General features: G+C 42.3%; 1 protein-coding gene across 1 annotated transcript in view; it reads left to right on the top strand.

Moving 5' to 3' along the window:
- fgfrl1a (fibroblast growth factor receptor like 1a) overlaps positions 1-12,796 on the top strand; it is a 74,897-nt gene extending 62,101 nt beyond the window's left edge. The window contains exons 4-7 of the mRNA XM_023800060.2: positions 7,077-7,163; positions 7,606-7,890; positions 9,874-10,227; positions 10,529-12,796. Coding sequence (XP_023655828.2) covers positions 7,077-7,163; positions 7,606-7,890; positions 9,874-10,227; positions 10,529-10,944 — 1,142 coding nt within the window. The 3' untranslated portion in view covers positions 10,945-12,796. The remainder of the gene's footprint in view (positions 1-7,076; positions 7,164-7,605; positions 7,891-9,873; positions 10,228-10,528) is intronic.
- Positions 12,797-27,304: the final 14,508 nt, after the last annotated feature.

Genomic DNA, 27,304 nt, shown 5'->3' with positions numbered 1-27,304 from the left:
CCCTAAAAGCATCGATAGCCCCCCCCCCCTCCCCACAGAGTGCCCCAGCAAATGGTCCTGCTGTTGTTGCCGGGCACCCCCTGCATTCCCTGCAGCTAGGCATGGAGCCAGGGCTCTCCCCGCGTGGGAACGTGCGGTTCTCTAGTCAGGTGACAACTACGGTCCTGGGGGTCGTAACCTCGCTTTTAGCACCCCGGGCTCCTCACCCGCAGGCAAGTCGATGACCGTGGGTGTGGCCCGACCCCGCGGTTTGACACTCTGAGAGTGCTAGCCCACCCATACACCAGCCCGAGTTCCAGCCACAAGACCCACAAGGTGCTAGATAACCTGGAACTGCAGGAATTTGCCACTCGAGAGTTCTGTCCTGAAGCAAAAGACTATGGACTGTCGAGGAGGTGTACAGACAGGAAGCGAGAGTAAAACGTAAAGAACTGAGGAATAATATGTGCTTTTCAGCACCTGATGTAACCCAATACCCTAGCGGTTTATGTGTTCACAAATGGACATTTTCTGGTCACTTGTTGGTTGAATTACTGTTGACATTCAGTAGTAGTGCTACATGTTTTCACTGCGTAATCACTGTCATCACGATCCATTTTGATTCCCCTGGAGGCTCCATCATCTTTGTTACAGTATATAGAAAAGGGATTTGACTCTATTCATTCAGTGTTTAACTTCTTTTACATGCTCATGGGGGCATTACCCCTGCCATCTGAACACACATGCCTGTAGTAACATTGTAGGGCTGTTTTAGGGCTGAGTAATAAAATTACATAGTCTGTTACAAAGTGAGCATATAGCCATGTATACTTTTATTTAATGAATCTGCAGAGCCCACTCTGAATGTAACTGTGTTAGCAGAAGGAGTGATTCATTTACTGTAAAAAGAGAAAATTAGGACTTCTTTCCCAATTGATGGTGATTGACTCATAATGTGACCAATGGCATGACTCTAAAAAGGAGGAAACCTGTGTTCAAAATGGAGGACTAAAGCATAAAGTGGAGGACTAAGGCACAAAACAGAGGACTAAGGCACAAAACAGAGGACATCCCATGAAATGCTGTTGGGGAGGGGGGTCTATACCATACACATACTACAGAAGCCAAGACCAGTATATCTTCTGTAGTATGTGTGTGTGTGGGTGTCTCACATTATTTGTATGATTGAGGTTTGAAGAAAGTAGTCCTTGTTTTTGACGGGGAGGTGGGTGGGGAGAGGGAAAAAGAAGGACAAGGGTACTAAAAGGAGGACATTCTACAGAAGTCCAGATAGGTGGCTGGAATCCTGGACTGTCAGTGGCCAACTGGGCTTCTCAGCCTGCACTGACCCCTACTGGCCATATGGTGCTCTCTGTCTCAGCCTTCCTGTAGGCCAATGAGAATAACCCTGTCCAATACCTGTAACACTGCCGGTACCTTACAGGGGGGGAAAGCATTCTTCATCCCACCACTGTCATCCTCCTTCCTTCTCTTGATGGCTACCCTGATATAGTGCTAACAGGTGATATGATAACACAGGATATACCGGGAATTCCAGTCTAGTGCAGCTCCCCCTTAACCCCCCGCATCTGCCAAAGAGATACCTTTTTTTGCCTTTTTCCTAATTACAATCAAGGACAGGGAGCACAAAGCAGACGGCTGCAGCTTGAACAAACAAACTTGCTTCTACCTCCCGGCTGCCTCCACTGAAACCCTTTATTCTGTGGGACACACAGCATGAAGCACAGCAAGGCCACGTCCTCACAGGTGGCTGTGATTAGGGCCCCGGGCCCAGCGACAGCTCGACCACATCCCCACAAAACTCCACTCACAGCCTCGGGCACCAAAAACCCACCTTAATTTGGTGTCATGTGATGTTGCTAAATCCTTAAATCCTTATGATTTCTGTGTTTAATGTTGTTCTTTTTTTTGATATGGCAGATGTTTACTTTTTAAAATTAACTCAGAATATAGGAAATATGGCCGAAGCAAGCACAGTATTCCTGTCAAGAGGCAGAAATTAGTTCTGAGTTGACTGCATCATTTCTTGACGCCACTTTACATGCCTTTAAAGTTTTAGAAAAAAAGGATTGAAAAACTCATGCACATGTGTACAGGAGATGAAGTAGCTTCTTATCATCTATGAAGTCACTTAAGTGTTACCTGTAATCACATGCAGATTTCGTACAAACATATGCATGTCTCTACCAGAGTTTATGGTTGTGTGTGTTGCTGCAATAACACAAAGGCTTAGGCTCAAATCAGTAAGGACTATGAAAATTATAAAAAATGTATCGTAGTGACAAGTAGGTACTAGGTAGTAGGAGCTGTCATTAGCAGACTATCAAATAATGATGAAGGTATGTTCAACCCCTGGATTGGAAGAGTTCTACTCTGCTAGCTATACAATTGTGTAGCCTTACAATTTAGTCTGCTGTGTCCCATAAAGATAGACCAGTGTTGATATTGTAGCTGTGGTAAGTGTAAAAGGGGATGGTAGTCCTGAAAGTGAAAACTTCAGAGACCACGTATAGCAAAGAAACTGCAGTGGACCTAGGACTGAGCCTTAGTGCACTTTGTGGCTAAGTGGCTAAGGTCTTGAGCCATTACTTGTGGAGAGGAGAAGATGATATGTAGCATGAAAAATGTTTAAATTAACCAGATTTACAAAATGCATGCAAGTCATGAAACTTGGATGAATCTGTCTAACTGACTTATATGGTCTTCCAGGATGCTTTTCTAGCACACTCAATAAAGTTGGCGATGTTGTAGGTGCTTTCTGTGGGCTCTGCCAAAGTACTTGATGGATAGAAGACACATGTTGCACATCATGTCAAAGCAAAGTTCTGCTGAGGATATGCACTAAGTTGCCTGATGACGAGACCTTTCATTTTAACTATCTACAATCCAACATTTCTCCTTCTCTGAGGCTGTGTTTCTGTTCTTTTTCTTTCATCTTTCCCTTCCGTATTCTGGAGCTTTTCTCCTTCCATGAGACTCCCACTCTGCCATCAAGGCTCTTCTGTCCTAAAAGTAATCCAGAGATATAAAAGGAAGTATTTAAAGTAGGGTCAACTCTGAGTTCCACAAAGCAAGACTTAGATTCAAGGAGAGATGGAGCGGATTTAGTGGGCTGGAGCTCAAATGTGCTGGATGCCTGATGGGCCAGATCCAAGCACAGGACACTGCAGAACATGTGTGTGTCACTTTATGTGCCTGATAAGTTATACTCAGAGTTATTGATCTACCCTCTCACTATGATTTTAATTTCTCCAGCACTGCCTGATATCCTGTGTGCAGAGTTTGCTTAAACAATTTGAAATACTAGATCAATACACTTTCTGAACATGGCCCGCACTTTTGAGTTGACCATGAACTTCTTCCTTCCACTTCTCATTACAACTTTTCTGTCTACAGCCTCTTGTCTCTCCATCTGTGTTTTGTCTGCTGACCATCCTCTCATGTTCTCTAACTACTGTTTTTCTCTCCTCTCCGCTTCCTCTTGGTCCTTCATCCATCTGCTCAGGCACTTCTCTAATGAGGCATGCTGATCGCATCACCTTCCCCAGGACTTTGAACTTCTCTGGGGTGTCGTGTTACGGGATTGATGGCCACCATGTTTATTTATGTGAAACTAGCATGTAATCCTGGGAGCATCGAACGGTCTGGTTTGGTGCAGAAGGCTGTAGGCAGGACCACGCTGCCCTGGCCGCCTCCTACAGACAAATTTCAGCAAATTTTTACTTCCATGCTAATGCTATTTTAGCTTCTACCTTCAGAGAAGATGGATGTTTTATGCTAGGACTAGATCCCACTGGTAACACTTAAAGCTGTCATCTATAATGCATTGTCGATACCTTCATAATGAATTATAATGGTCAGTATAAGAGTTAATAAAGCATTACAGCATCTTCTATTGACAGTCATAGGGCATTATAGTGTTGATTTTTAATACTTCATAAACTCTAATGAAGCTCTTATCCATAATGTACTATAGATACCTTCATAATGCATTATAATAGTTGGTATAAAAATTAAGGATGCTTTATACTGTGTTATGAAGGTATCTATAGTGAGAGCATAAAGCATTCAAAATGCATAATAAACATGGCTATAATATGTTATGCATTTTTATAAATAAAGCCAAATGTATAATGCTTTATGAATGCATTATAATGTGTTATGAATGTGTTCATAGATTGTTACAGACATGGCATTCATAGAAAGTGTTACCATCCCACTGTATGTAGAGGGAGGCAATAGTCTTCAGAATGAGGGGTCTGGGTTACTGTAAGGCAACATTGTGTAGAAAAATCATCAAAAACCAAGCACTAGAAGCTTCCCAAAGAAGCTCACTCTGTGTAGAGATCTGCTCATAAGCAATTGAGGAATGGAGACACAGGACTTAAATTGGCTACCTCGAGGTGGGGCTAATTGTTACCTCATTGTTGACGCCACCATCACTGCTCCATAGTAACAAACTGTGTCTCAATTAAGGGGCTGCATTCTTCAAAAGACATGGTCAGTGTAGCCTTTGTAAATTGCATCCTTCTTAAAATCCACACAATGAATCTTGGGATAAATAGAGCCATGAAGGATCTATCGGGTGGATCCTTCCTTGGCAGGAAGTAACAGGACAACCTTGAAGCATTTGGTCCTTAAATGCAGCCTTAAAAGGCTACAGGCCCTGAAATGGGACATAGCTATGGTTCGGTGTGGACCTCTCCAGCCAAACAGATTACTAATTGCAGCCTGTCTCACCAAAGACTCCCATCCTGTCGACACGCATATTTTTCCTCGCTTGTTAAAGCTGTTAACTACATGGTAAATTTGCTGAGGTTCCATATGATATATTTAAGACTTAAGTATGACATTTTAAGTGACGTCTTTCAAATACATATATTATAGTATTTGTATGTCAAAACAATTTGTATTTGGTGCAGAAGACATGGGCAGTTAAAAATATCTCTTCACGGTAAATTGGTTAGTGGTACCAGTAAATTATGCAGGAGTTCAACTGCAATTTCATTAATTCATTTAAAGTATGTTTCATGCCTTTATAGAAAATAATGATTGGAAATCCTGGTCACAGTGAGGGCAATAAAGTGTGGTTTGACTAAAGGTTTAGTACGTTCACAAGCTGGATGGGAGTTGTTTGGGTGGGAAGGGGTTCATTAAGGATCGATCCAAACTCTTAGTTACTTTTTAAAAGCAACTTGAAGAATAAAGTCTCCATGTATGGAAAAAATAAATCACCCTTTAGTCCAAGACTTAGTTGGGCAGCTTAACACCCCACATGTCCCGTGGGTTTGCAGCTGAGAAACATCACTCCAAGACATCAACATGTAACCTAATACCCATTTGAAAATATTCATTCAAAAAACTTTTGAAAGACATGTTTGTGGAGTTGGCTCTAAATGTGCTCCACAGGCAATGAACCTGTCAATCTTTTGGGCTCGATTCATTACTAATGTAACAATGTCTCGGTTCGGAAGGTGGCCCATAACTTTAGGGAGCATAGACCTGGCAGCCTGGTGCTAGAGCCAGCTCCGCCCTTCGCGTCTGCTCTCACATGCCGGGGTTCGGTAAATCAGCCCAGGGGCCACTGCACTGTATTGTCTAACCATGAGACGCCCACTCATTTCTCTGCTGAGTGCATGTTTTCTCAGGGTAATGCTGACTCTCACATTTTACTGCCAGAGTCTACACACGCACAGAAGGATAAAGATGATTTAATACAACGGAAGAAGGCAGCTTTGTTTGGAACCCAGTTGTTAGAAGGTAGCTTTCTCAAAGTCGTAAACCTGTAGAGATGCCTTGTTCAAGTACATAAACAAAGCAGGTAGATGTTGGTTTAAGTTGTGTAGTATTGGTTAGAATTGTGACTCAACAGTGTGTGAACCGCCAGCTTCAAAAGTTACCCGCCCCAGCAAATTAATAATGACCAGGTGGAGGATTTAATTCTCTTCTCACCGGTCAGCACTGTTCACACTCCCAGTCAGTATTATTTAAGATCTAAAGTATTGAAAATCAGGAGCTGTTTGGAGATAAGACGGAAACCCCAGGACTCCAATTTCCAAATGGAAAGTGTTGCACTCTCGCGGTGATCTAGGCTTGCAGACCGCAGAGATGTGAAAGAAAGTCCGTGTAAGGGTTATACAAATAATGTTGTCATGCTGGAGCCAAGCAGATTTGCTGACTCAGTTTCTCCTCCAGAACCTGTAGTATATGTGTGAAATATGGCCTGTGGGCGGCTCATGTTCCTTCTGATAGAGACGGCAACAGGAGCTTGTTTTGTTGGGAAATCTGACTACCCTTGTCTGCTGTGCCTTTGTTTTTATTCCAGGGTGCAGCTATTGTTTTAGTGCATTTTGCACAGGGGGTAAGAGTAGGACCAGTGAAGGAAAAACAGAATGACTGCGATGAGATGGAGAACATTGAGCTTAATGGTAATAAAGCTCAATGAGGCTGCCGCCCATGTCATCGAAATTTTAAACTGTATATCTGAAGTTCACCCCGCCTCCCCCAGGCGGCAACTTCAAAGTGCCGTTCTCTGTGAAACTGCCGACCGCCTAGCAGACAGCCGCCACATTGAAACCCGAGGAAAACTGGACATGGCTCACGGTCAGCAAGCTGGCACACTGGCCCCGGAGCTCAGCATCAGGGCCGAGCCACACGCTGTCTGTTCATTAAGGAGCAGACTGTCAGCAACATCCATGTTCATCCTTCAATCCTTTCATGCTCAAAGATTACGAAAGGGAAGAAACCTAAGAATCATTCATTTTTACATACTCAGTGTTCGCTTGAGGGTCTGTGAGTGCAGAAACTTGCATCTGCAACCTGTTTAACGCAGCAGTGATTATGTACTCAAAAAAGCAGTAATTTGTCATCCTGCTCTCATTTAATTTGTCTATATATATATACTATATGCTGGCAAAAATTGTGTCACTCTTAGTAGACATTTTTGGTTCAGTGGCCAGTGGCTGTATCTGTTTTCATAGCGGAGTTCAACTCTTAAGCTCATTCTAACTGGATTGAAGCTTGCCTCCCTCTGTGGAGCACAATGGCACTAACTCTCCGACCCTCTTCCTCTGCAGAAGACTCCAGCTCTGGGAGGGACGGAGCAGCGACCCCCAATGGGGCTAACACAGAATACGCCACCGACGACCTTTCAGCTAAACTGGGTGAGTTAATATACTACCTTGAAACCCTGTAGTATTTATCTTAGGACCCCTGAATGAGTCATGTTTTGGAGCATTCCTTTGACATGCAGCATGGCAGTCTATTTAAACAGAATGAAATAGATCCCATTCCTCACAAAACATAATGTATGCCAAGGAATATGACTGAACATTAGCTTGCCCGATGGAATCGTTTTGGCCTTGACAATGAAGGAACGGATGTGGTCATCACTGGTAGATTTTCAGTCTTCTGCATATATTTTATATGTAAATAACACAAATCGTTAAATCATCACTAGAATGAAATTCAGTGTGTCCATTGGTATTTATTTGGACTGGCGTATAACAACGTACAAGGTTAGTTGGTACAACTGATATAGTCTGCTTAATTTGGCAGGGAGTCTCGTATTAAGTTACCCCTCCTAATTACTCTGTTGTACAATAGTGAGGCCTCGGTTCACCCAACCCGCCAAGATGCGCAAGCGGGTGATCGCCCGGCCTGTGGGCAGCTCCATTCGCCTCAAGTGCGCCGCCAGCGGGAACCCACGGCCTGACATCACCTGGCTGAAGGACAGCAAGCCGCTGTCTCCGCAGGAGGTGGGCGAGGGTCGCAAGAAGAAGTGGACCTTGAGCCTGAAGAACCTGACGCCGGAGCACAGCGGGAAGTACACCTGCCGCGTCTACAACAGGGCCGGCGAGATCAACGCGACCTACAAAGTCGAAGTGATCCGTAAGTAACAGTTCTGCTTTATCAGCCCATAGACAGCATATCTCCTGCACAGACAAAATGGAGAGGAGACTCCTGCTGAATGTAACTGTCTTCTCAAAACCCAACCAAAAATCGCATCTTCCCAAAAATCGTGGCATTTCGTGAAATGACATAAAAGCTAAATGTCCCCCTAGCCCCTAGTAGATTTTTATTGACTTTGCAACATGATGTAATATCAACATGGTGTCATTTTTGGAAGATCTCCTCAAAAAGATTTAGCTGGCGATCACTGTGGACAGCAGTGTTTCAGATCCTTCCACAAATTGTCAGTGGAAACTGCGTCAAGTCACAGAGCACGTCGGGATTAATTTAGGGATTTAGGGCAGCTAAAGGGATGTCCATGTTCTCGAAGGCGTTCGGCGTGTGTGGCAGTGAGCAAAGTGAATTAGTCATTGGAATGAGGAGCATATTATGGAGGTTGGGTGGTTTGGGAGGTGTGGGGGAATTGGCCTGTGTTCTGAGGAGAAATCTTCATCCATCCTGCTGACCATCTGCTGCTGGTTACAATGCAGCTGTGCGGCGGACTCAGCAACACATGTTGATACTAAATCCAGAAGCAGAGAAGGGGAAGTGAATCGAACATCATCCTTGTCTTAGATGTGACATTTTCTGCTCAATCTAAACCAGACATGGAAGGATGCTACCCATGTATACGCACTCACTCGCACAAATGGAGATGTTAACATTCATACATTGAAATGCATGTACTGTTCCATTAATCCATTCACACACCTTAATAGTCATACATAAAAATACATTAAAAAATACATCCTTTCATGCATATTATCCTTCCACCACCTCTCTTGGTGAGGACTGCATTCCCTTCTTATATGTACAGTACTCTCTCTGGGTGATAAGTTCCAGGTTCTACTGCGGATGGCTGAAGCCACTGATAACAGCGAACAATCCATGGACCTCATATGTACATATAGAAAAGCTTATTCGATAAATTACGCACAGTAAGACATTACCAACATTAAATACAGTAGTAATAAAGTACATTGGATCGAATGAAAGGCATTCTCATGTTTTAGACTGATTAAGAACATAAGAAATTCACAAACGAGAGGAGGCCATTCGGCCCATCAAGCTCATTTGGGGAGAACTTAACTAATAGCTCAGAGTTGTTAAGTTGTTAAGGGTTTTAGCTTACGCTACACTAACAGGCCACGAGTATTTAAACTAATATTGAAGTAGCCATTTTCAGGAGACAATAGAGCAATGAAAAAATATCACTTATTAAGGGATGATGGAGCAATAAAAATGCTTTCTATACCCCTTAAAGGGTCAAGGAACAATGGAAAAACATATTGTTACACATTTTACAATGAAGAATATTGTATTATTTATCTGTAGATAACCTGTAATGGCGCCCTGGCGGATTTCAGTATGTAACAGGCTGTACTCATTTGGCACGTGGTTTGAAACTTATAAACTGTTTATTTCTGGAATTTTCCAATTTTCTTTTCAGACTGCGGTAAACCGCGGATAACTGAAATGGCGGTCACTGAAACTGGGGATGCGGGGGTCTCTCTGTATAGACACCAAATAGTAATTGAACCAAATTCAATAGATTTTTGAGATCTAGAGATCCGCACCAACATTCATTCACACACCATTTTGGATGGGAAAGGATGGTACGGTGGATTACTCAGTGCTACTGCACACGACTGGTCATGTGGATCTATAACCGCTTCCTAAGCAATGTGCCTCCATGAACACATAACCGGATTTATCTGTATAATAATCTAATTGTGGGCTGACATGTGGTCACCAGGTTCCTGATGCTATTCTCATTGCTATTGCATGCCATACTTGTTTGTTCAAATGAGTGCAGGCATTCACCACTCAGTTTGCCTCTAGTAGTGATGACTGGATCTATTATCTCACTTTTTCGTTCTTGTATTCGCCATTGATGTTATTTTCCTTTTGACTCCATTGTAGAACGTACCAACTCCAAGCCCATCTTGACTGGCACCCATCCGCTGAACACCACGGTGGACTACGGAGGGACGACATCATTTCAGTGCAAAGTTCGCAGTGATGTCAAACCCGTCATCCAGTGGCTGAAGCGAGTGGAGCCGGGGGACGAAAGCAAGTACAACTCCACCATTGAGGTGGGCGACCACCGGTTTGTGGTGCTGCCCATGGGTGAAGTGTTGTCGCGGCCAGACGGCTCCTACCTTAACAAGCTGCTCATCAGCCGCGCCAAGGAGGAGAACGCTGGCATGTATATCTGTCTGGGCGCCAACACCATGGGCTACAGCTTCCGCAGTGCCTTCCTTACAGTCCTGCCAGGTAGGGATGACCCTCATTGCTCCGTCAACCACACGTGCCTCAGTAGGGGGTTCTGGCCATGTGCCATAACAAACAGTGAGTTTGACATGGCCCAAGGCAGCTGGCAATGAGCCAGCCCATTCAATACATAATTTCCTTAATCTTCCTGAATTTATTTATTTTTTCTGCACTTTTGTAAAACCTCAATATAGTTTTCGTTTAAGATGTGACATTTGGTGAGATATGAAAAAATGCCTTTATCCTCAGGGCTCAAGGGCTAAACCTTACACTTCTCCTGTGCTCTGCCCCTTTGTTCTTCTAGACCCCAAACCTCCAACAATCCCAGTATCCATCCCGACATCACACAGCCTGCCCTGGCCAGTCATCATCGGGATACCGGCGGGGGTGGTCTTCATCGTCGGGACTATCTTGTTGTGGCTCTGCCAGTCTAAGAAGCACTGCTCCTCAGGTGGTGCGGTGACCGCTCCCTCTGGCCAGGCGCCCCACCGCCAGCTGCCCCGGGACATGGTCGGCCTTCCTGTTGCTGACAAGGACTGCATGGGATCCCTCAGCTACGACGAGTACCTGGCCCAGCAGCAGCAGCTTCTCTTGACCCAGGGGGGCACTTCTCTGGCTCCTAAAATGTACCCAAAGATCTACACCGATATCCATACGCACACCCACTCACACGTGGACGGGAAGGTGCACCAGCATCAGCACATTCACTATCAGTGTTAGCCTTCAAGCTCTGGCTTCATCTCCCCATCCGACCTGGATACCCGCCCTCTCTGCACTGTGTCCCTGGACCTCTGTCCTAAAATGAGGTACCACGGAGGACCTTCCTCACTGCCATGCCCATACCTTTCACATCCTGAGGTAAATCATGGGAGGGGACAGACTTTGTGGGATCCACAAATGCAACAGACAAATCTATGAGCTCTTCCTTCTGGAGGAGAGCAAAGAAGATAACTTAGCTGGGACAAAATCAGCATGGTTATGTTGCTTCTGTGAGATTCCCTTTGCTTGGTTTGGGTTTCAACTTTGTTTTTCATGCCAGTTTTCTTGGGCTCGTACTGTGATCTTGGTGAAAGGCTGCACAAAACAGACACGGACTTCAAGCTGTGGCACGGTCCAACAAACACAGTTGGAGATTACTGGTAACAGAGGAAGAATGGATGCATTATGGGCCAGTCATTTCTGTGTTCTTATGGACTAACCTGAATTAAGAAAACCAGCTGAAAAGTGATGATTATTCTGCACTTAAAGGGCTTCTCTGGGTATAAATCAAAAGAGCAGAAATGGACTTTGTTACGGGGATCGCTTTAGGAGTTGCTTTCTGAAACCTGATTAGTTCTAATCATCATTAGAGGAACTTGAAAATGCTGTTTAATAATAGCGGGAAATGGAATGCTATGAAAAATGCAGAACAGTGCCTCACGAAAGCGAGCAGGGATTAATAAGGCTCATATTCATGTCACCTGACTGCACGACCCCCACTTTGCACTTACTGTCAAAGTAGGAGTGTGGCCTCAAAAAGCCAAGTTTGGGGAGGGGGCATGCTCCTGAACATGGGCAGCCTTTCTTCATTTTGGCTTGGACTGCTTCCCTTTCGGTTTCCTCCACTGCTCCTGTCCTGTCGGCCTTTCTGAGATGGCAGGCTGGTGTTAGAAATACCACAAAAGGGCAGGTTTAGCTCTTGTATACTCAGGTGTCCCTGACTATTCACAGTTTTTGTTTTTGTGTCTTTTTGTTTGTGTTTTTGAACATGTGTATGTTTCCCTGACCACTATTGCTGCCAACCGAAAACTGCATTATTGCTGCCTCAGGCTGCCGCCTCTCTGCCCGCCTCTTGTCGGCTTAGGGAACGAGCAGCGTGTGCAGCTTGCTAGATAAGTTGTGGTGGGACCTGCCGACATCCAAATGCCTGGGGTTGCCACTTCGTAGGGGGTTTGTCTGTGAAACGTGCAAAGGGGCAGAGACCGAAAGTCATCAGATCCCAGTGTCACGGTCATCCTGTGTTTACATCTGAAGTCATGCATCAGCGCTGAGTGGACCTGCCAAATCAAATATCCACCAGTTAAAAAAACACACTTGGATTCACTATACAGTTAAGAAAATGCCTATAACACTATTTAATTACCATAAACTCTTACTATCCTTGAGGCAATAATGGACCTTGACAATGCCTATTTGGACTAGAGTCAAATTTAACCACAAAATATAAAGCTTTAGTAATTCTATATAGATTTTAAACAGAAGTCATGTATATTTAATTTATTTTGTTAAGCAAGAAATTATGTATAATTTTTTTCATCAGATCAGGCATTTCTATACATATTTTGATCCAAAATATAAACAATCGATGCCATTTTGTTCTTATAGTTTAATGTAAGCTATGTAGCATCTAAGTATGTTGTCATCGAGTTATTTGTACGTGCTGTTTGAAAATACAAAAAATGTTATTAGTAATCTTTGTATTGACAATCTTGTACAGTTTGCCCTCTTTGTAAGCTGGAATTGTAACTGTAAAGTTATTCATTGGGAGACATTTTAATCAATTTATCAAAGTTATTAAAAGCAGAAAATTCTGTTTTGCGTCATGGCATCTAATCTTGCCTGCCTGGTCATGCCGTGTTCCTCTATGTCTTTAAGAAAAAAACAGAGTGATTCTATGTGGCAGTGTTGAGAATTTGCACGTAGGATCTGTTCCATTGTAGGAGAGGTTCCTTGTCTGGTCTAAAAGTTCTTCATGATTGACCCGCATGCATGAGAATTGAGCAGCAGAGCTATTTCAGTAATCTTCTGAATGTAATCCAGAACGTTCCTCTACATTCTGTGAAAGGTGGGACCTTGAAAGTTCTGACCGCCAGAGTTATGACTATTCAGATGCCATCCGTGGTCTCATACATTCCACACCGTCTTCTCATAAATCAAACATGTATCACCCATTACATTTGGGCACGCACAGCAGAGATCAAGACATGAGTGAGTAACTTTTGATCCAGTTTCTGACCTGTCCTGCAAAGGCCAAAACGGAGGACCAAGCACAGAGAGCAGCACGTCTCCAGGCATGCATACGTGTATCTGACAACGGCAAGGAACATAACAGAGATAAACAGACAACGGCAGATGTGGGTGAATCATAACCATGCAAGTGTGGCTACACAACCATGCTGACTATCAACACTGATTTGAACAGGATTGCAGTTTTAATCAGTGAGACAGTAGCATGCTGAGCAGTGGAACTGAAAAATAAACTATGGGAATGTGTGTGAGTTTTAGGGAGAGTTAAACAGGTTTGGCTGCAGGTGTGACATCGGCTGGCGGCGTCAGACAAGCAACCACAAACAGCTAGAACACAAATATAAATGCCCCGATTGAAGGGTCAGTTTCACCCAATAAAATATTGCAATGATACATACACACACCTCACACGTTTGTAATTATATCTTTGTGGGGACTCTCCATTCATTTCTATGGGGAAAACTCGAATCCCAACATGGTGATCTTAAGCCCTACCCAGCCCTAACCTTAACCATAAGTAACCAAACAAAATACGAGACTTTTGGCATTTTTACTTTTGATTTCATTCACAGGTCTTTGTGGGGACCTGAAAAATGGTCTCCACAACGTCAAATAACAGGTTTTTATTACATTGTGGGACACACAGACACACAAATCCCGTAATAAACAATATTTCCAGGAAGAGAATATTTCGCCCACATTCTATGTGGTTAAAATTAATTGAAATAACAGAGAATAGCTGTTTCAGTATAAGTTTATTTTTGTGGCAGTAACAGCAGACAGACTGCTGTGGGTGAAATATGCCAACATAATGAATATTTCCCAGGGAGTTTCTGGAGCCTTCAGTAATGCCAGGCAACAAGAAAGAATTACAGTATTAAAGGAACTAGCAAAATAATATCTGCTATTATTATTATTATTATTATTATTATAATAATTATTATTATTATTAGCGGTAAAAATGACAATAAGGGACATCGTGGTGGTGCAGTGGTTAGCACTGTTACCTCACACCTCTGGGACCCGGGTTCGAGTCTCTGCCTGGGTTACATGTGTGTGGAGGTTGCATGTTCTCTCAATGTCGTCATGGGGTTTCCTCCGGGTGCTCCAGTTTCCCCTCACAGTCCAAAAACACACCAAAGCTAGTTGGAGTTATTTAGTTGCCCATAGATGTGTGAGTGTGTGTGCCCTGTGACAGGTTGGCCCCCCATCCTGGGTTGTTCTCCGTGTTGCACCTGCAGCTTCTGGGATAGGCTCTGGACTCCCCTGTTACCCTGCAAATACAGAAAATGGATGAATAACAATGTAGGTGTGCTTTTGTATATTTCTACATTTCATTGAAAGCTATTGTTGCATCTAGGACCATTTCAGAGTAATTTGTAAGAATAATTTCAGAGAGTACATGCCCATGTGGATTGCTATACAGTTTTTTAAGGCAAAGATCTTAATGACAGCACTTCTCCTTCATACCACCAACATGTGCTGTCCAACTGGAATTCAGAAACTTTGCCAAGACCTTGCCGTAAAAAACATAATCAAAATCATTTTACTACATTAAAAACATTACATCTGTATTACTTAAAATAACATGTTATTAGTATGTAGTCTTAGAGAATGATGGAAGTCAACTGAGATCAAACAAGCAACAAGCACAGTTTTAATAATGGGTCAGATTCAGATGTGAATGCACATACATTAATACAGAAAACAATAATAAATATGTGTGATCATAAGTAAACACACTTCTGCTTCTGAAACTCATAAAAGAAGGAATGTGTGTGTTACCCAAAAACTGCAGATTCTAACTGATATTAAAACCATTCAATAATCACAGGGAAAATTGTAAAATACTGTAGCTTCCTTGTCCACAGAGGGCAATTGTTGGCTTTGTGTAAGATACCACTGCTGGATACTACTGCACAAAATTCCCGAATATGATGAGACTTAAAGCAGGTAGAAAACCGGACCATGGAAAAAAGTGCACTTTTAGCATCATTTTGTGCAGGTTGGAAAGCTGCAGACTAACATGTGAGGCCTATTTGTACAGAGACTGGAATCTAGGCAAGTACAGTTCAGATGTGGACACTGCAGTTCTGCCTGAAGTTGTGCACAGGACCATGGCACTATTGGCAGCTAATGTTAGCACCACAGTGTTAGCAGCACGGTGCTGTCTACACATGCTACTCTCTGCTAAACTATACACAGCATACACCGGTTATATCAGATGGATGCGAGACATGCCCTTGTCTGGGATTTCATGTCTCACTTATACAGCACGGTCTATAGCAGTGTTTCCCAATTCACATTTTTCCCAGCAGCTAGGAGGGAGCAAAAATGTGGACGGACTATGTTAGACAAATGCATTACTTTGGACAGCATCAGGAAATTGCAGTTGCTGAAAGAAACTGCTGCAAAAACAAAGGGAACCTGTTGTTGACCCAACTGAGCCGGCGTCCTGCCCTTCTGTGCAACAGCTGCTGATAAATGGTGAGAGTGCAGATTGCGCGTCCAGCCTGAAAGCGATTCCCGAAACACGCTGTGTTTTGCCCGTTAACTGCACAGATCCCTGTAACTTCATGCTCTGGTGTCAGGACGCAGTCTGTAATTCAATGTAAAAATAAATTATAGAGTAAAAATACATATTACCTAAAAATAAGCAGCAAACGTATATTTTGTGTATTATTTTAGCATTTAAATATGTCCACTTGTTCCTTTACTCCTTTTGTTTTATGGAGTAATTGCTTTAACAGTAACATGCCCCCCCCCCGCTAACATCTGGCTGTTTTACGTCAGCCTGTTTCCACAATTACTGCCATTTGCTCTTTGAAATGCTCCGATAGCATTTCCACACTCAGCTTGAGGATGTTTCTCATCTTTCAGGTGGATCTGCTCTAATTTCCGAGCATCATCAGTAATTTGTTCTGAGTATCCTCTCTCTTAAAATGAATAATGTTTATTACTTTCAAAGGCTATAGCATTAACATTCAGCCTTTTCATGACCATATGATGATGACAAACAGATCAGCATTTTTTTTTTAACCGTTTACAGGACTGACTGGTTTTTACTGGAGCAAATAAAGATCAAGTACATCACACGTTTGAAGATCCAGAAAGAAAACTGGACTTTCCTCATATCTTCTCCAGATATCTCCTCCACAGTCCATTTAAACATCTTCAAATCTGGAAGGAAAACAAACACAGTGCAAGTGCGACCATGCATGCTTTTTGAAGTTTCATATGGGGCATTACAAAAAACAGGATGATATTTTTTGTGTCGACCATAAGGCATTACATGGAATTAGATTTCAAACCAGGTGTAAAGTCTCCAACATACAGAGACCGTGAAAACCTTTTTTTTTCTTTCAAAAGACTTTTGTTGTCACTCTGATTTCCTGTACATGTCAGGAAATACAGGTAGACCTCCACTCTCCTGCATTTCGCTGATTTCAAAGAGACAGTGCGTTGCATAATAGCATGGCTCCGGAGATAAGGCACACCCATATCAGCTTATCAGAAAGGAAAGGGGTCCGTTTGGCAGTGTTGATAACTATCTGAGATGGAAAGATCTGATGAAAAACAACAGGGATGTTTAAGGCTAAGTTGGGTGTGAGCTTACATACAAACTGTATATCAAAGAAGTCTGTCTTTTTGAAAAATAAATGTAAAAAAAAAAAAACAAGCATAGATGCAGGACATAGGACAACCACAACAAACCCTTATGAGAAGGGCGTCTGCATACCAGTCAGAAATGGAGAAATCATCAGATTAGTGTCCAAAGGCGCCATCTTGTTTATCACTAGATTACAAAGGTGCGGAAGTTTTTCATTTAGTTTACTCTGAATGATTTACAAATAAAAGAGAATAAAGTATGAAAATGTTGTCCATGGAAAGTTTATTGTTTTATGACAAATATATGCTCAATTTGAATCTGAGGCCAGCAACACGTTTTAAAAAAAATGGGACAGGAGCATGTTTACCACTGTGTTGCATCTCCTCTTCTTTTAACAACACTCTGTACATGTTTGGGAACTGAGGAGATCAGTTGCTGAAGTTTTACCTTCTCTGAAAAGACGTTTTCTGGATGGCAGCATATGTTGCTCCAAAACCTGTATATATCGTTCAGCATTAATGGTGCCTTCCCAGATGTGCAAGCTACCCAAGCCATGGGCACTAATGCACCCCCATACCGTCATGGATGCTGGCTTTTCAACTGTCCAGTGGTGACAAGCCTGGTGGTCCCTCTACTCATTAGCCCAGTGGACAAGGCGTCCATGATTTCCAAAAAGAATTTGAAATGTAGATTTTTCAGACCACCGGACAGTTTTCTATGTTCCCTCAACCCATTCTAAACGGCCCAGAGATGTCGGCAGTGTTTCTGGATCACGTTTAGATATGGTTTCTTCTTTGTATGGTAGAGTTTCTTCCTGCATTTCTGGATGCAGTGACAAACTGTGTTAACAGAAAATGGTTTTCGGAAGTGTTCCTGAGTCCATGCAGTGATTTCCGCTATAGAATCATGTCTGTTTTTAATGCAGTGCTGCCTGAGGACCTGAAGATCATGGCTATCCAACATTTGTTTTTAGCCTTGTCCCTTGTGTAGAGGTTTATCCCGCTTCTGTGAATCTCTTAGTGATATTATGTCCTGTAGATGATGAAATTCCAAAACTCTTTACAATATTACATCGATGAGCATTATTCTTAAATAGTTGCACTATTAGCCCATGCAGTCTTTCTCAGTTTCAACATTTGATATGTCGTCTTTGTTCTTTTTTCAAATTAATATGGGTTTATATGGTTTGCAAATCATTGCTTTCTGTTTTTTTTTTTACCATGTCCCAACTTTTTTGGAATGGGGATTGTACATATTTAAGGGCCCATGTTGAGTGCTGGACCCCTTGAATCTGCCCAGGTATCCATGCCACTCCGATGCCCCTGGATTCTTGTATAAGATAGATCATGTATGAGATAAGAACAGACATATATTGTGGGCTTTTTTGTAAACGACTGTAGCCACCCTGTTGCTATGGGGCTACAGTTTTCTGAGTAGGATTCCAGCGGGTGAATAGTGGATGTTGTCTAATTGCTTGCATACACTTATTTCCTTATCTTTCTGGTGCTTGTGGAAATGTAGCACACAAGTGGTGGTGGGGTTTGTACCGACTGCTGGTGTGCAGGATGCACAAACGTGTGTGCCCCATGATACCCTGGCATCCCATTCAGGCTGTCTCCTGCATTTCTTCGCCGTTTGTATTTGCACTCCCTACTCATTGAGTGGAATGACATTGCTTCCTCATACAGCTGAAGCTGATGTGGTTTATTACGTCAGCATCTCGCTGCAGTACGAGCTAAGATTAGCTGGTATTATAATTTTACTATATGGAAAAATGTGACGCCTTCCCCCAGCCACCCACTTGGGCTCATGCTACGTACTCTTCAGAAACTGCTTATTGTGTTTAACCAGTGATTTTAATGTTTTTGGCAACTTGATTTACTCAGTATTTTATTATCCAAGTGCACAAGTCTGAGTAGGTGAATAAAAGCAGAATTTTTTAACTTTTTGCGATTTTACAGTTTTAACGCTTCCCTGAAATACACTCTAGAAAGCTTAAATATCTGCCGCAGTAAGTGCCAGCTTAATCTGCAGTACGACACTGATCCCTCTCAGTCTGGCATTTGTGTTCTTGGTGACTTCCAACATGCAGGCTATAGTGATGTCATCAGGGCATTGTGACATCATCAGAGCAACCAAGACCTAGACTGTTGTTGTGCTATCTCAGCTGGAGCTCTTTTGACTGTTCTGTGTAAAACTGTTATTCTTAATTTTGATTTTTAATTGTTACTTTTATTTAGGTCTCTACACAGACAGTATTCTAAGGACACAATACCATATCCATCTAGTATCCTACTGTAGTAACTTCTTTATTCCGAATAAACAGCTGACATAAACTTAATTACTCATATACTTGCTGCTATGACCTTCTGATCCCTGTACTATGCCAGCATTCAGAGTGGCTGACTGCAGTTTTGCAGTAATAAACTTTCCATTTTGTTATTTAAGAACATAAGAAATTTACAAACGAGAGGAGGCCATTTGGCCCATCAAGCTCGTTTGGGGAGAACTTAACTAATAGCTCAACATACTTACTGAATTTAAGCTGATACCTAATTATTACTTCATTAGTGGATCCCTCAGTGCTGTGTGAAAGTGGATTGTAGGGCAACCATTACAGTCATTGCTTATGTGAGGAAAAAAAATTGAATTTAATTCTCAGGAAAGGCTTGTGCCTTGGACAGCTGAAACTGGAAGACCTGTGCAATGGAGTCTTTCCAGACAACTTTTTTTAGCTGATAATTTGTGAATTCTTTATACTGTTTTGTCAAATTGTGCTGTTTTTTTTTATCTGTCCAGGTTTTTAAGTAGGTTGGAAATCACACAAAATGGTTTTTTTTTATGTGAATGAACAGAATTAATGTTTGTGACAGTATTATGAAAACCATTAAAATTACACAATCCCATCATTTAGTAATACAGAATTATAAATGTGTTTTGTGAATGGAGATGATCTGAACTGTATGTTCACGTGAAAACGTACCTCCTGCCCGGTGCTGTGCTGGGATATGATGTGGGAGGGGCTTATTAAAGCTGGATGTAACCGGTTAAAACTTAAGCTCAAAAGAATACATTTTCCATAGGATTGCTTCATCTACAGCTAAACTGCTGAACATTGATGTGTCTAATGTTGATACTATCAGTATGCCATGTGACCCTCAGCCACGCCCCCCCCCCCCCCCTTCGTTCTGTGTCTCACTAACTGAGAGATATATGATGATCCTGTCGTGTGGATCTAAGCTCTTGGGAGTGAACTGTGTGGCACAGCTGCAGCGAGGTGACATCGTGAGGTTTCCTGGCCCTGCAGCGGCTTCCCATTTTCCACAGCCTCGGCCCGGCATTCAAGCTCAGGGTCAGCAGCTGTCCTGCCAGGGCTAATTACTGCTGAGTGTTAGCAGGGGATGGGGACCGGCGGGAAATTAAAGCCTGGGATCCAGGAAGGGCCTCAAGTTGGGGAGGAACCTTGAAACTCAGCTGCTGTTTCTCTGAACACGTACGGCTGCAGGATGCATGGAACAGCTTCTACAAACCACTCTGAGACCACAGGACAGTCCAGCAGCTATGGCCTGGCACCGCGTGTAACTTCCTCGTTTTTAGTTGAACACTAAAGGATGAAAGAGAGAGAGTGTCCATTTTTACATTTAGCAAACACTTCTATCCTGAGAAGGCTGGGTCAGACGGTCCTGGGGGGGGGCAATTGGGGGTTAGGGGGCTTGTTCAGGGCCTCCATGGTGCCATCATTCTGCCAACCCTGGGATTTGATCCAACAATCTTCTGTTGACGGACACAGCATTGTAAACTGCTGCACCCCACAGCACCCCATGGGTACGGGTTTACTTTTCAATTAGTTCATGGGAACAGTCAAAGCCTGAAAAAGTATAATTGACTTTCAACAAATCCAGCACTGGAAGTACCGTGAAAACACCACGTCAAACACAACTGTTTACCTGTCTGCTGGTGAAGGTTAGCTTACACTTCCATCTATCTATGACATCTGTCTCTACCACCCTATTCCCTATTACTCTACCTCAGTAATATTAGGGTAGTAAAATTAAGGTAGTAAGGTAGTAGGTAGCAAAACTAAGCTGAACAGTTTGTATAAAACTAATTTTAAGAAATGTCGCTCCTCCTAGATTGACTCATGCCTGATTGGGGAATCTGATGCTCCATTAGTCATTCTTTCCGAGGGAGAAGCTCATAGCATTAGCATTAGCATTAGCACACACCTGCTTTACATTACAGGAGGGATCCGGAGCAGAGCCGGCCTTGATACCCCCAGCTAGGACTGGTTATACTTTCGAGCAGTCCTGCAGCTTAAAAGTGTCCGTGGCCACATCCCAAAACCAGAGAACTGTGTCCATGCTGGTCTCACCCTGTCCCCTTGGGGGCAGGAAATGCACGACTGCCAGCAATTTGTAGATGGTTTTGACCCCTGGCCTCTGCAGCAGCCCTTTAGAAGTGCTTGGCCCAGATGGCTTCCCTCGCGGTTTTTTTTTTTACGTCGCTCGCCCGTCACCCGTATGCGTTTCAGCGACATAAAACAGCCAGCAGTAAAAATAAAATAAAAATCCTGCACCACCCATTTCTCCATTGCTCACACATATGTGTAGGAAATTGCCTGCTGAGTTAACATCCAGCTTGGCTGTTGGAGAAGTGACAGAGTTATAAAACGGGCGACTCCGCTCTTTACAAATTGCCTTCTACAACCTTCCACCCCTTACAAAATCCATGTCTGTCATCAGCCTCGCTGTGGTTAGGCAGACATGGGCCTTTTAAATAACACAAATCAAACATAACAAATGAAATGTGTTTATTGGCAGTACACTTCCATTTTTCCAAATCAAAATGTAATAAAGTTATGATCGAAAAATTTTAAGCATAAAATGAGGATGTATAATATTTCTTGAACTTGAGATTTTCTCTTTTTAATTTTGTGAGAAATGTATCTGCAGTTGAATAATACTCACATTATTTAGTCAGAACTGACTTTTTATATCCACTGCTTGTCTTATTTTAACGTTCTTTAGATGGTCCTAGTTACATAGACCACATGAAAATGTAATAGATGTAAATACTACCTACAGGTCAGGAGAGTACTAACATTATCAGTGAAACAAACTGCAACAAGCACCCTAACATCTTTAGACCTTGTGGAAAACACTGAATGACAGTGCAGGAGAAATGAGGGCCCACTGTAGAGCTGCCCTACTGGAAGGCAGCCTTTGAACAGTTTGCTTGTGCCTACTCATGTGTTCCAGCATTTACTAACATGCCAGCTAAAACTTCAGTGATGCTGCATAACCCACATCAATGATAAGCCTTCTGAAGAGATTGTGCCTGTGCTTGTTCATTACTAGGTATTTAGGCCTGATCTGAGAGCAGGGCGGGGTCCTGGGATTATGTATACATAAAGCGGCAAACAATGAAATCCCATGAAGTGAGCCACTCTGCACGGCTTGTCTTTGCTGTCACGATATCCGGTTATACAGCACATTACGCTGGTTTCTCTCTCTCTTCATTCCTAATCCCGACTCATGTCTCCCATGCTTGTTTCCATAATTCTTTGTTTACTGACAAGATAAAGGGGACGAAGGATACTGACAAGTAAACTCCACTTTAAGACCAACTCTCAAAGCGACACAGAAGAATTGTGAATGCTTGCAATATATGAAAAATGACACGAATTTGCATTTATATATCTTTTAACCTTGTTAACAGATCTATTGATCCTTGAATTAAAAGACATTTAAATAATTTGCAACAGCTTTTTTAGTAATATGAAAGTAGCAAAATTAAAAAGGCCACAGCATATTTGTTGCTATTTTATAAATATGACTAAGCAATAAGTTTTCAGGGTTAAATTTGCCACATTTCCACAAGATGACCTAATGAATAACATAACAAAGAAAGAAAATGCTTTTTGTATTCATAATACTAGGCTAGATATGGGTGGATCTGCTAAAGACTATGAAGTAGTCCCTGCATCAAAACCTTTAATGGGGGGTAATTGTATTATAAAGGGCTGTGACTAAGGAGAAGACTAATGATGAGTCCTTTAAAGTGCAGTGAAAGTACTTAATTATGTACTTTCACTTTCATGCACAGATTAAACTTTAAACAAGCAGGAAACAGAAAGTCAATTTTATCTTTTTTTATATATATATATTTTTGCCACAATTAATACTCAGTTAATCAGTTGGTCTTGAGTGTGATCTTCCATTCTGATTAATACATTACACATCGTTCTTATTTCCTGCGTGGCATTTGCACCTCTCGGGACGTGTTAGCTATATTTTTGCTTCACATCACGCCTTTTCCCTGTAGAGAACATCCCAGCAGGACTGAGAACGGCAGCTTTAACATGGGGGCTGTGCTGACCCACAGCAAAGGAACAGTGTCAGTCAGACCCCTTTATCTGTCTTCTGAGAGCTCTGCGGTGGAGTTAAATTATCCAGCAGCTGTTTTTTATATGACTGCGGCTGGTGGCATCTAGTCTGTGGTTCCTATATTTTGACAGATTAAAGGCACTAACAACTGATTACTTTTTTTTAAATCCCCAAGTGACACAAATTGTTTCTAGTAAAGTAATGACACAGTACAATACATGATGACAGTTCTGATTGGCTACAGAACACATGAGGTCCGGAATGCCCAGACAGAAGAGTATTTCAGACAGTCCAGTGTGGCTAGTTAGCGTGGTATCTTGTAATGCCATAACAGACAAATTACAAATAGAGGACTGATACATTACTGGGTATGAGTGTGTATATGTGTATTTAGAGATGCAATAAAAACAATTACAATCTGAGGAACAATATTATCATTGAGTGTTTATTTTGGTTTTGTTCTGTTTATATGACTAATTTTAAATTTTGAGCGCAGAGTATTATGTAGCTTGCTGGCTATTCAGCTATGGTGACCTGCTACATGTCAAGGCGTTTGCCAGAAGTGTTCAAGACCCATGCTGCAGAGCCAGATGGCAGTGGGGTGACAGCTTGCTTTTTTAAGACCATGACATATATGTTATAACAAATGAAATACTTGACACTTTGGGTTCTGGTTGGGTGATAGAAGTAAACAATGTCCCTAACATATTCTAGAAGGGCAGATGACATTTAGCATGTATATAATTCTGGGATAAGTGACGGTGTTTATTGTCCCTGTCAAATAAACCATAATTCAGCCATCCCTCCATCTTCCAGCTCCTTATTTAGTATGGGCACATGGAGAGCTTGGAGTATGCAAAAATAACATTTTTGGGCTGTGGAAGGAGGAAGGAAACCGGTGTATGCAGATATAATGCTATAGCCTCACATCCACACAGCAGTGTTTCTAAACCTAGTCATTGGGGACCCAATGACTAGGGGAGCTGAGAGGGAACGAAAACGCGGGCCGTCTGTGGTCCTTGAGGACCGGGTCGAGAAACACTGTGTCCTCTGCCACATTACCTGACCTGCTATCAGGTCTATGATCAACTGATGACTTTGCACTGGACAAGCAGTTATGGAAAATCGATGCAACTGAATGATTTCTTCATAGCCTCAGGGGGTGCACTTTCACTTCTTTTTTTCCCTTTTTTTGGTAATGACCATCACTCTTGTATTCTTGCTGTTTTGTTGAGCTGGAAAACCTCCCCATCCAAAGTGGCTGACGAAGTGTATCACAGCGCCATCGTGCTGACAAAGTATGTCTCCTTTCTGCGGAGTGTGTGCTGTCGTTTCTGAATGATTCACATGCTTACTAGAAAACATTTTAATATAATTCTGCTAGATATTGCTCATAGTGTGTAGCTAAGGATGAAAACAGCATTGGGCATCAAGTATGACATCAGGAGAAAACTAACTGTAATGCTTTTACAAGCAGTTCCCATCCGGCAAATGGGCAGCGGTGAGTCGGCTCAGGATACACTGCAGGACTGTATGCAGTTACCTATTACTGCATTATTATGACCATTATTATGAACTGTATTATTATTATTATTATTCTAACTTACCCACAAATTCGATTTAAAGACAGACTTAGGGAAGAGATCTCGTTCATAACCTTGGGACTACATGTACTTATTGAGCAGATCCTTTTATCCAAAGCAACACACATTTCAGAAAGCAGGATGAGACACTCCCTGCAGTCATTGAAAATAAGGGGATTGCTCTGGGGCCCAAAAGCCCACCACTCTGCCAGGCATAGGATTCGAACCCGAGACCTGCTGATCATGGACACCACAGCCTAACCTGCTGTACCACACAGCAGGTTAGGCTGTGGTGAATTGAGTGTTTTCAATCCCCCCCCCCCTCCCTTGAATGACTGGCGTTTTTCTTTCAGATACTGACTGACCCACCCTATTCAAGGCTAACAGGGGTCCAGAGCCTTTCCTGGTTGACAGGGAGAACATGCTAACTCCACACACACACACACACACACACACACACACACACATACACACACACACACACATACACACACAAAACCCTGACTGAGATTTGAACCCATATCAAGGAGGTGTTAGGGAACAGTGCTAACCCTTTTTTGGACATTTAGATTTATATTCAGGAAACAGCACTGGCCATTATGGACACAAGTACACTATAAACACATACTACTGTCTCGTCAGTGGACCACAAACTCCTCTAAAACTCTATAAGATGATTACATTTCACAATGAAGTTGCAATCAATAGCATTCAGAAATGAAACCAAAACTGACTGGCTGATTATAAGCCATTGTCTTCAAAACTTCTGATATAATGACACTATTATGTTTTCTGCTCATTTTGCCTTCTCCATCTGCACACAATGCCTCAATGCACCCAGACAACAAACATTTCAAAATAAATGCCTTCCATATGCTCTGAATTGTCGTCCATTAAGTTGGCTTAGTGTGGATAAAGACCCACACAATGGGATCTCTCATTGTTCAGTGCCTTGGGTTGTACTGTAATGTCTCATCTTCTTTTTGCTGTATTTCGGGAAAACATTCCAATGCCCAGCTTTGCAGAAGCATCATATTTGCTCAGAGCATGTGATATGCGTTAGGGCCTCAAATGGCCTAATTAAATCTTTAGTGATTTAGCATATTATTGTAAACCTAATCAGCTGAAACCCACAGTCTCACCTCTCTGTCTATTTGCATTAAGAAAGCATTTTTCCATTTTACCTTGAGATGTGATGATTGGCCCAGAATTCTTGATAAAAGCTCTTCACATGGCTTGGACTTGCCAAACTAAAGTTCCAAACCAATACTCCTGATATCCTGGAATTCAATATTCATCAGAAGCTGAAAAATTACTTTTAATTGGATGATTTATCCAGCTTGGAATGTGCCCCAAGACATGACAGACTTGTGACTTCCTTCAGTAAATAGGGGAAACTGGACTTGCCTGGTCCAGCCAGACCTCTACCATATAGAACCAAATATGTAACATAAGTATTTCCTCTGCTCCATTCTTTGCCAATCGTGAGCATCATCCATTAATCATCTCGCGGTTGAGTTGGACATGCGCCAGGGCGGAACAATCGACTTATTGGGTAGCTCTGGTTTACAGAATTAAATGCTCCATATTTTATTAATATTTTTTGGTGAGGGGTGGCAACTAGGGTATCCGTGTATTTACTGGGGGGGGGTGGGGGGGATGGCATGAGCACTCCTGGCCATCTGTTAGATCTACCCCTGGACATTTGTTTTGGCGTAAAAAAACAAACAAACAAACAGCTCTATAGTGAAGTGTTATTCATGTGTAATTACGATGCTTTTTATATAACATTGTGGTGCTCAGATGAAAATACATCTACTATGGATTTACAAAATCCCCGCATACTTATTGCTTACAAATTGTGAACATGTGAACATATGCTTTAAGGAATGTTTGTTGTTTTAGCCCATGGAGGATACAATGCCGACTTCATTCAGAGAGACAGCCCCTCCTGTATTTACAGTCTCTTTGGAACTTATCTTTAAGTGTCTCCACAGGCTCTGTTAAAATGTGACTTTTCGTAGCGGATTATTTGCTTAACCTCTGGGTAGTTTTCCAAGCAGGGATTTTTCAGTCTTCCATTTTTTGGGTAAGTAGGGAAAAGTATAACCAAAAGTTGTTGAAATAGTTTTGTTTTGAAGATGTTCTGTCCTTATAGAAAATAAAATGTTGCGTAAGATTCATTGTGTTGCAGGTCAGATTGCTGGAACTGTCAGTGACCTGTGATGATTAGCAAAGTGGCAGTGTTTGCCTTCCACAGGGGGAACCCAGTCCTGGGTTTGGAGTCTGGATAAGAAGAAAAATCGTACCACTGTTTTTTCTCAGATTCTTCTCTGGGGCTACTCTGGTTTCTGCAGATATATTTTCTCTAGCTGTGTAAATGAGTTTAACATAATGTTAGTGTGCTACTGTTTTCTAAACCACTTCTTTAGTTCCACTGCAGGAGAACAAGATCGTTGCTGTTTTGTGTCAGTCCATTTTAGGTATCGTTTGGC

This window comes from Paramormyrops kingsleyae, chromosome 12 (assembly GCF_048594095.1).
Source record: "Paramormyrops kingsleyae isolate MSU_618 chromosome 12, PKINGS_0.4, whole genome shotgun sequence".
Lineage (NCBI taxonomy): Eukaryota > Metazoa > Chordata > Actinopteri > Osteoglossiformes > Mormyridae > Paramormyrops > Paramormyrops kingsleyae.
Note: the sequence above shows the minus strand (reverse complement) of the source record. Positions and strands in the feature narration are given on the sequence as shown.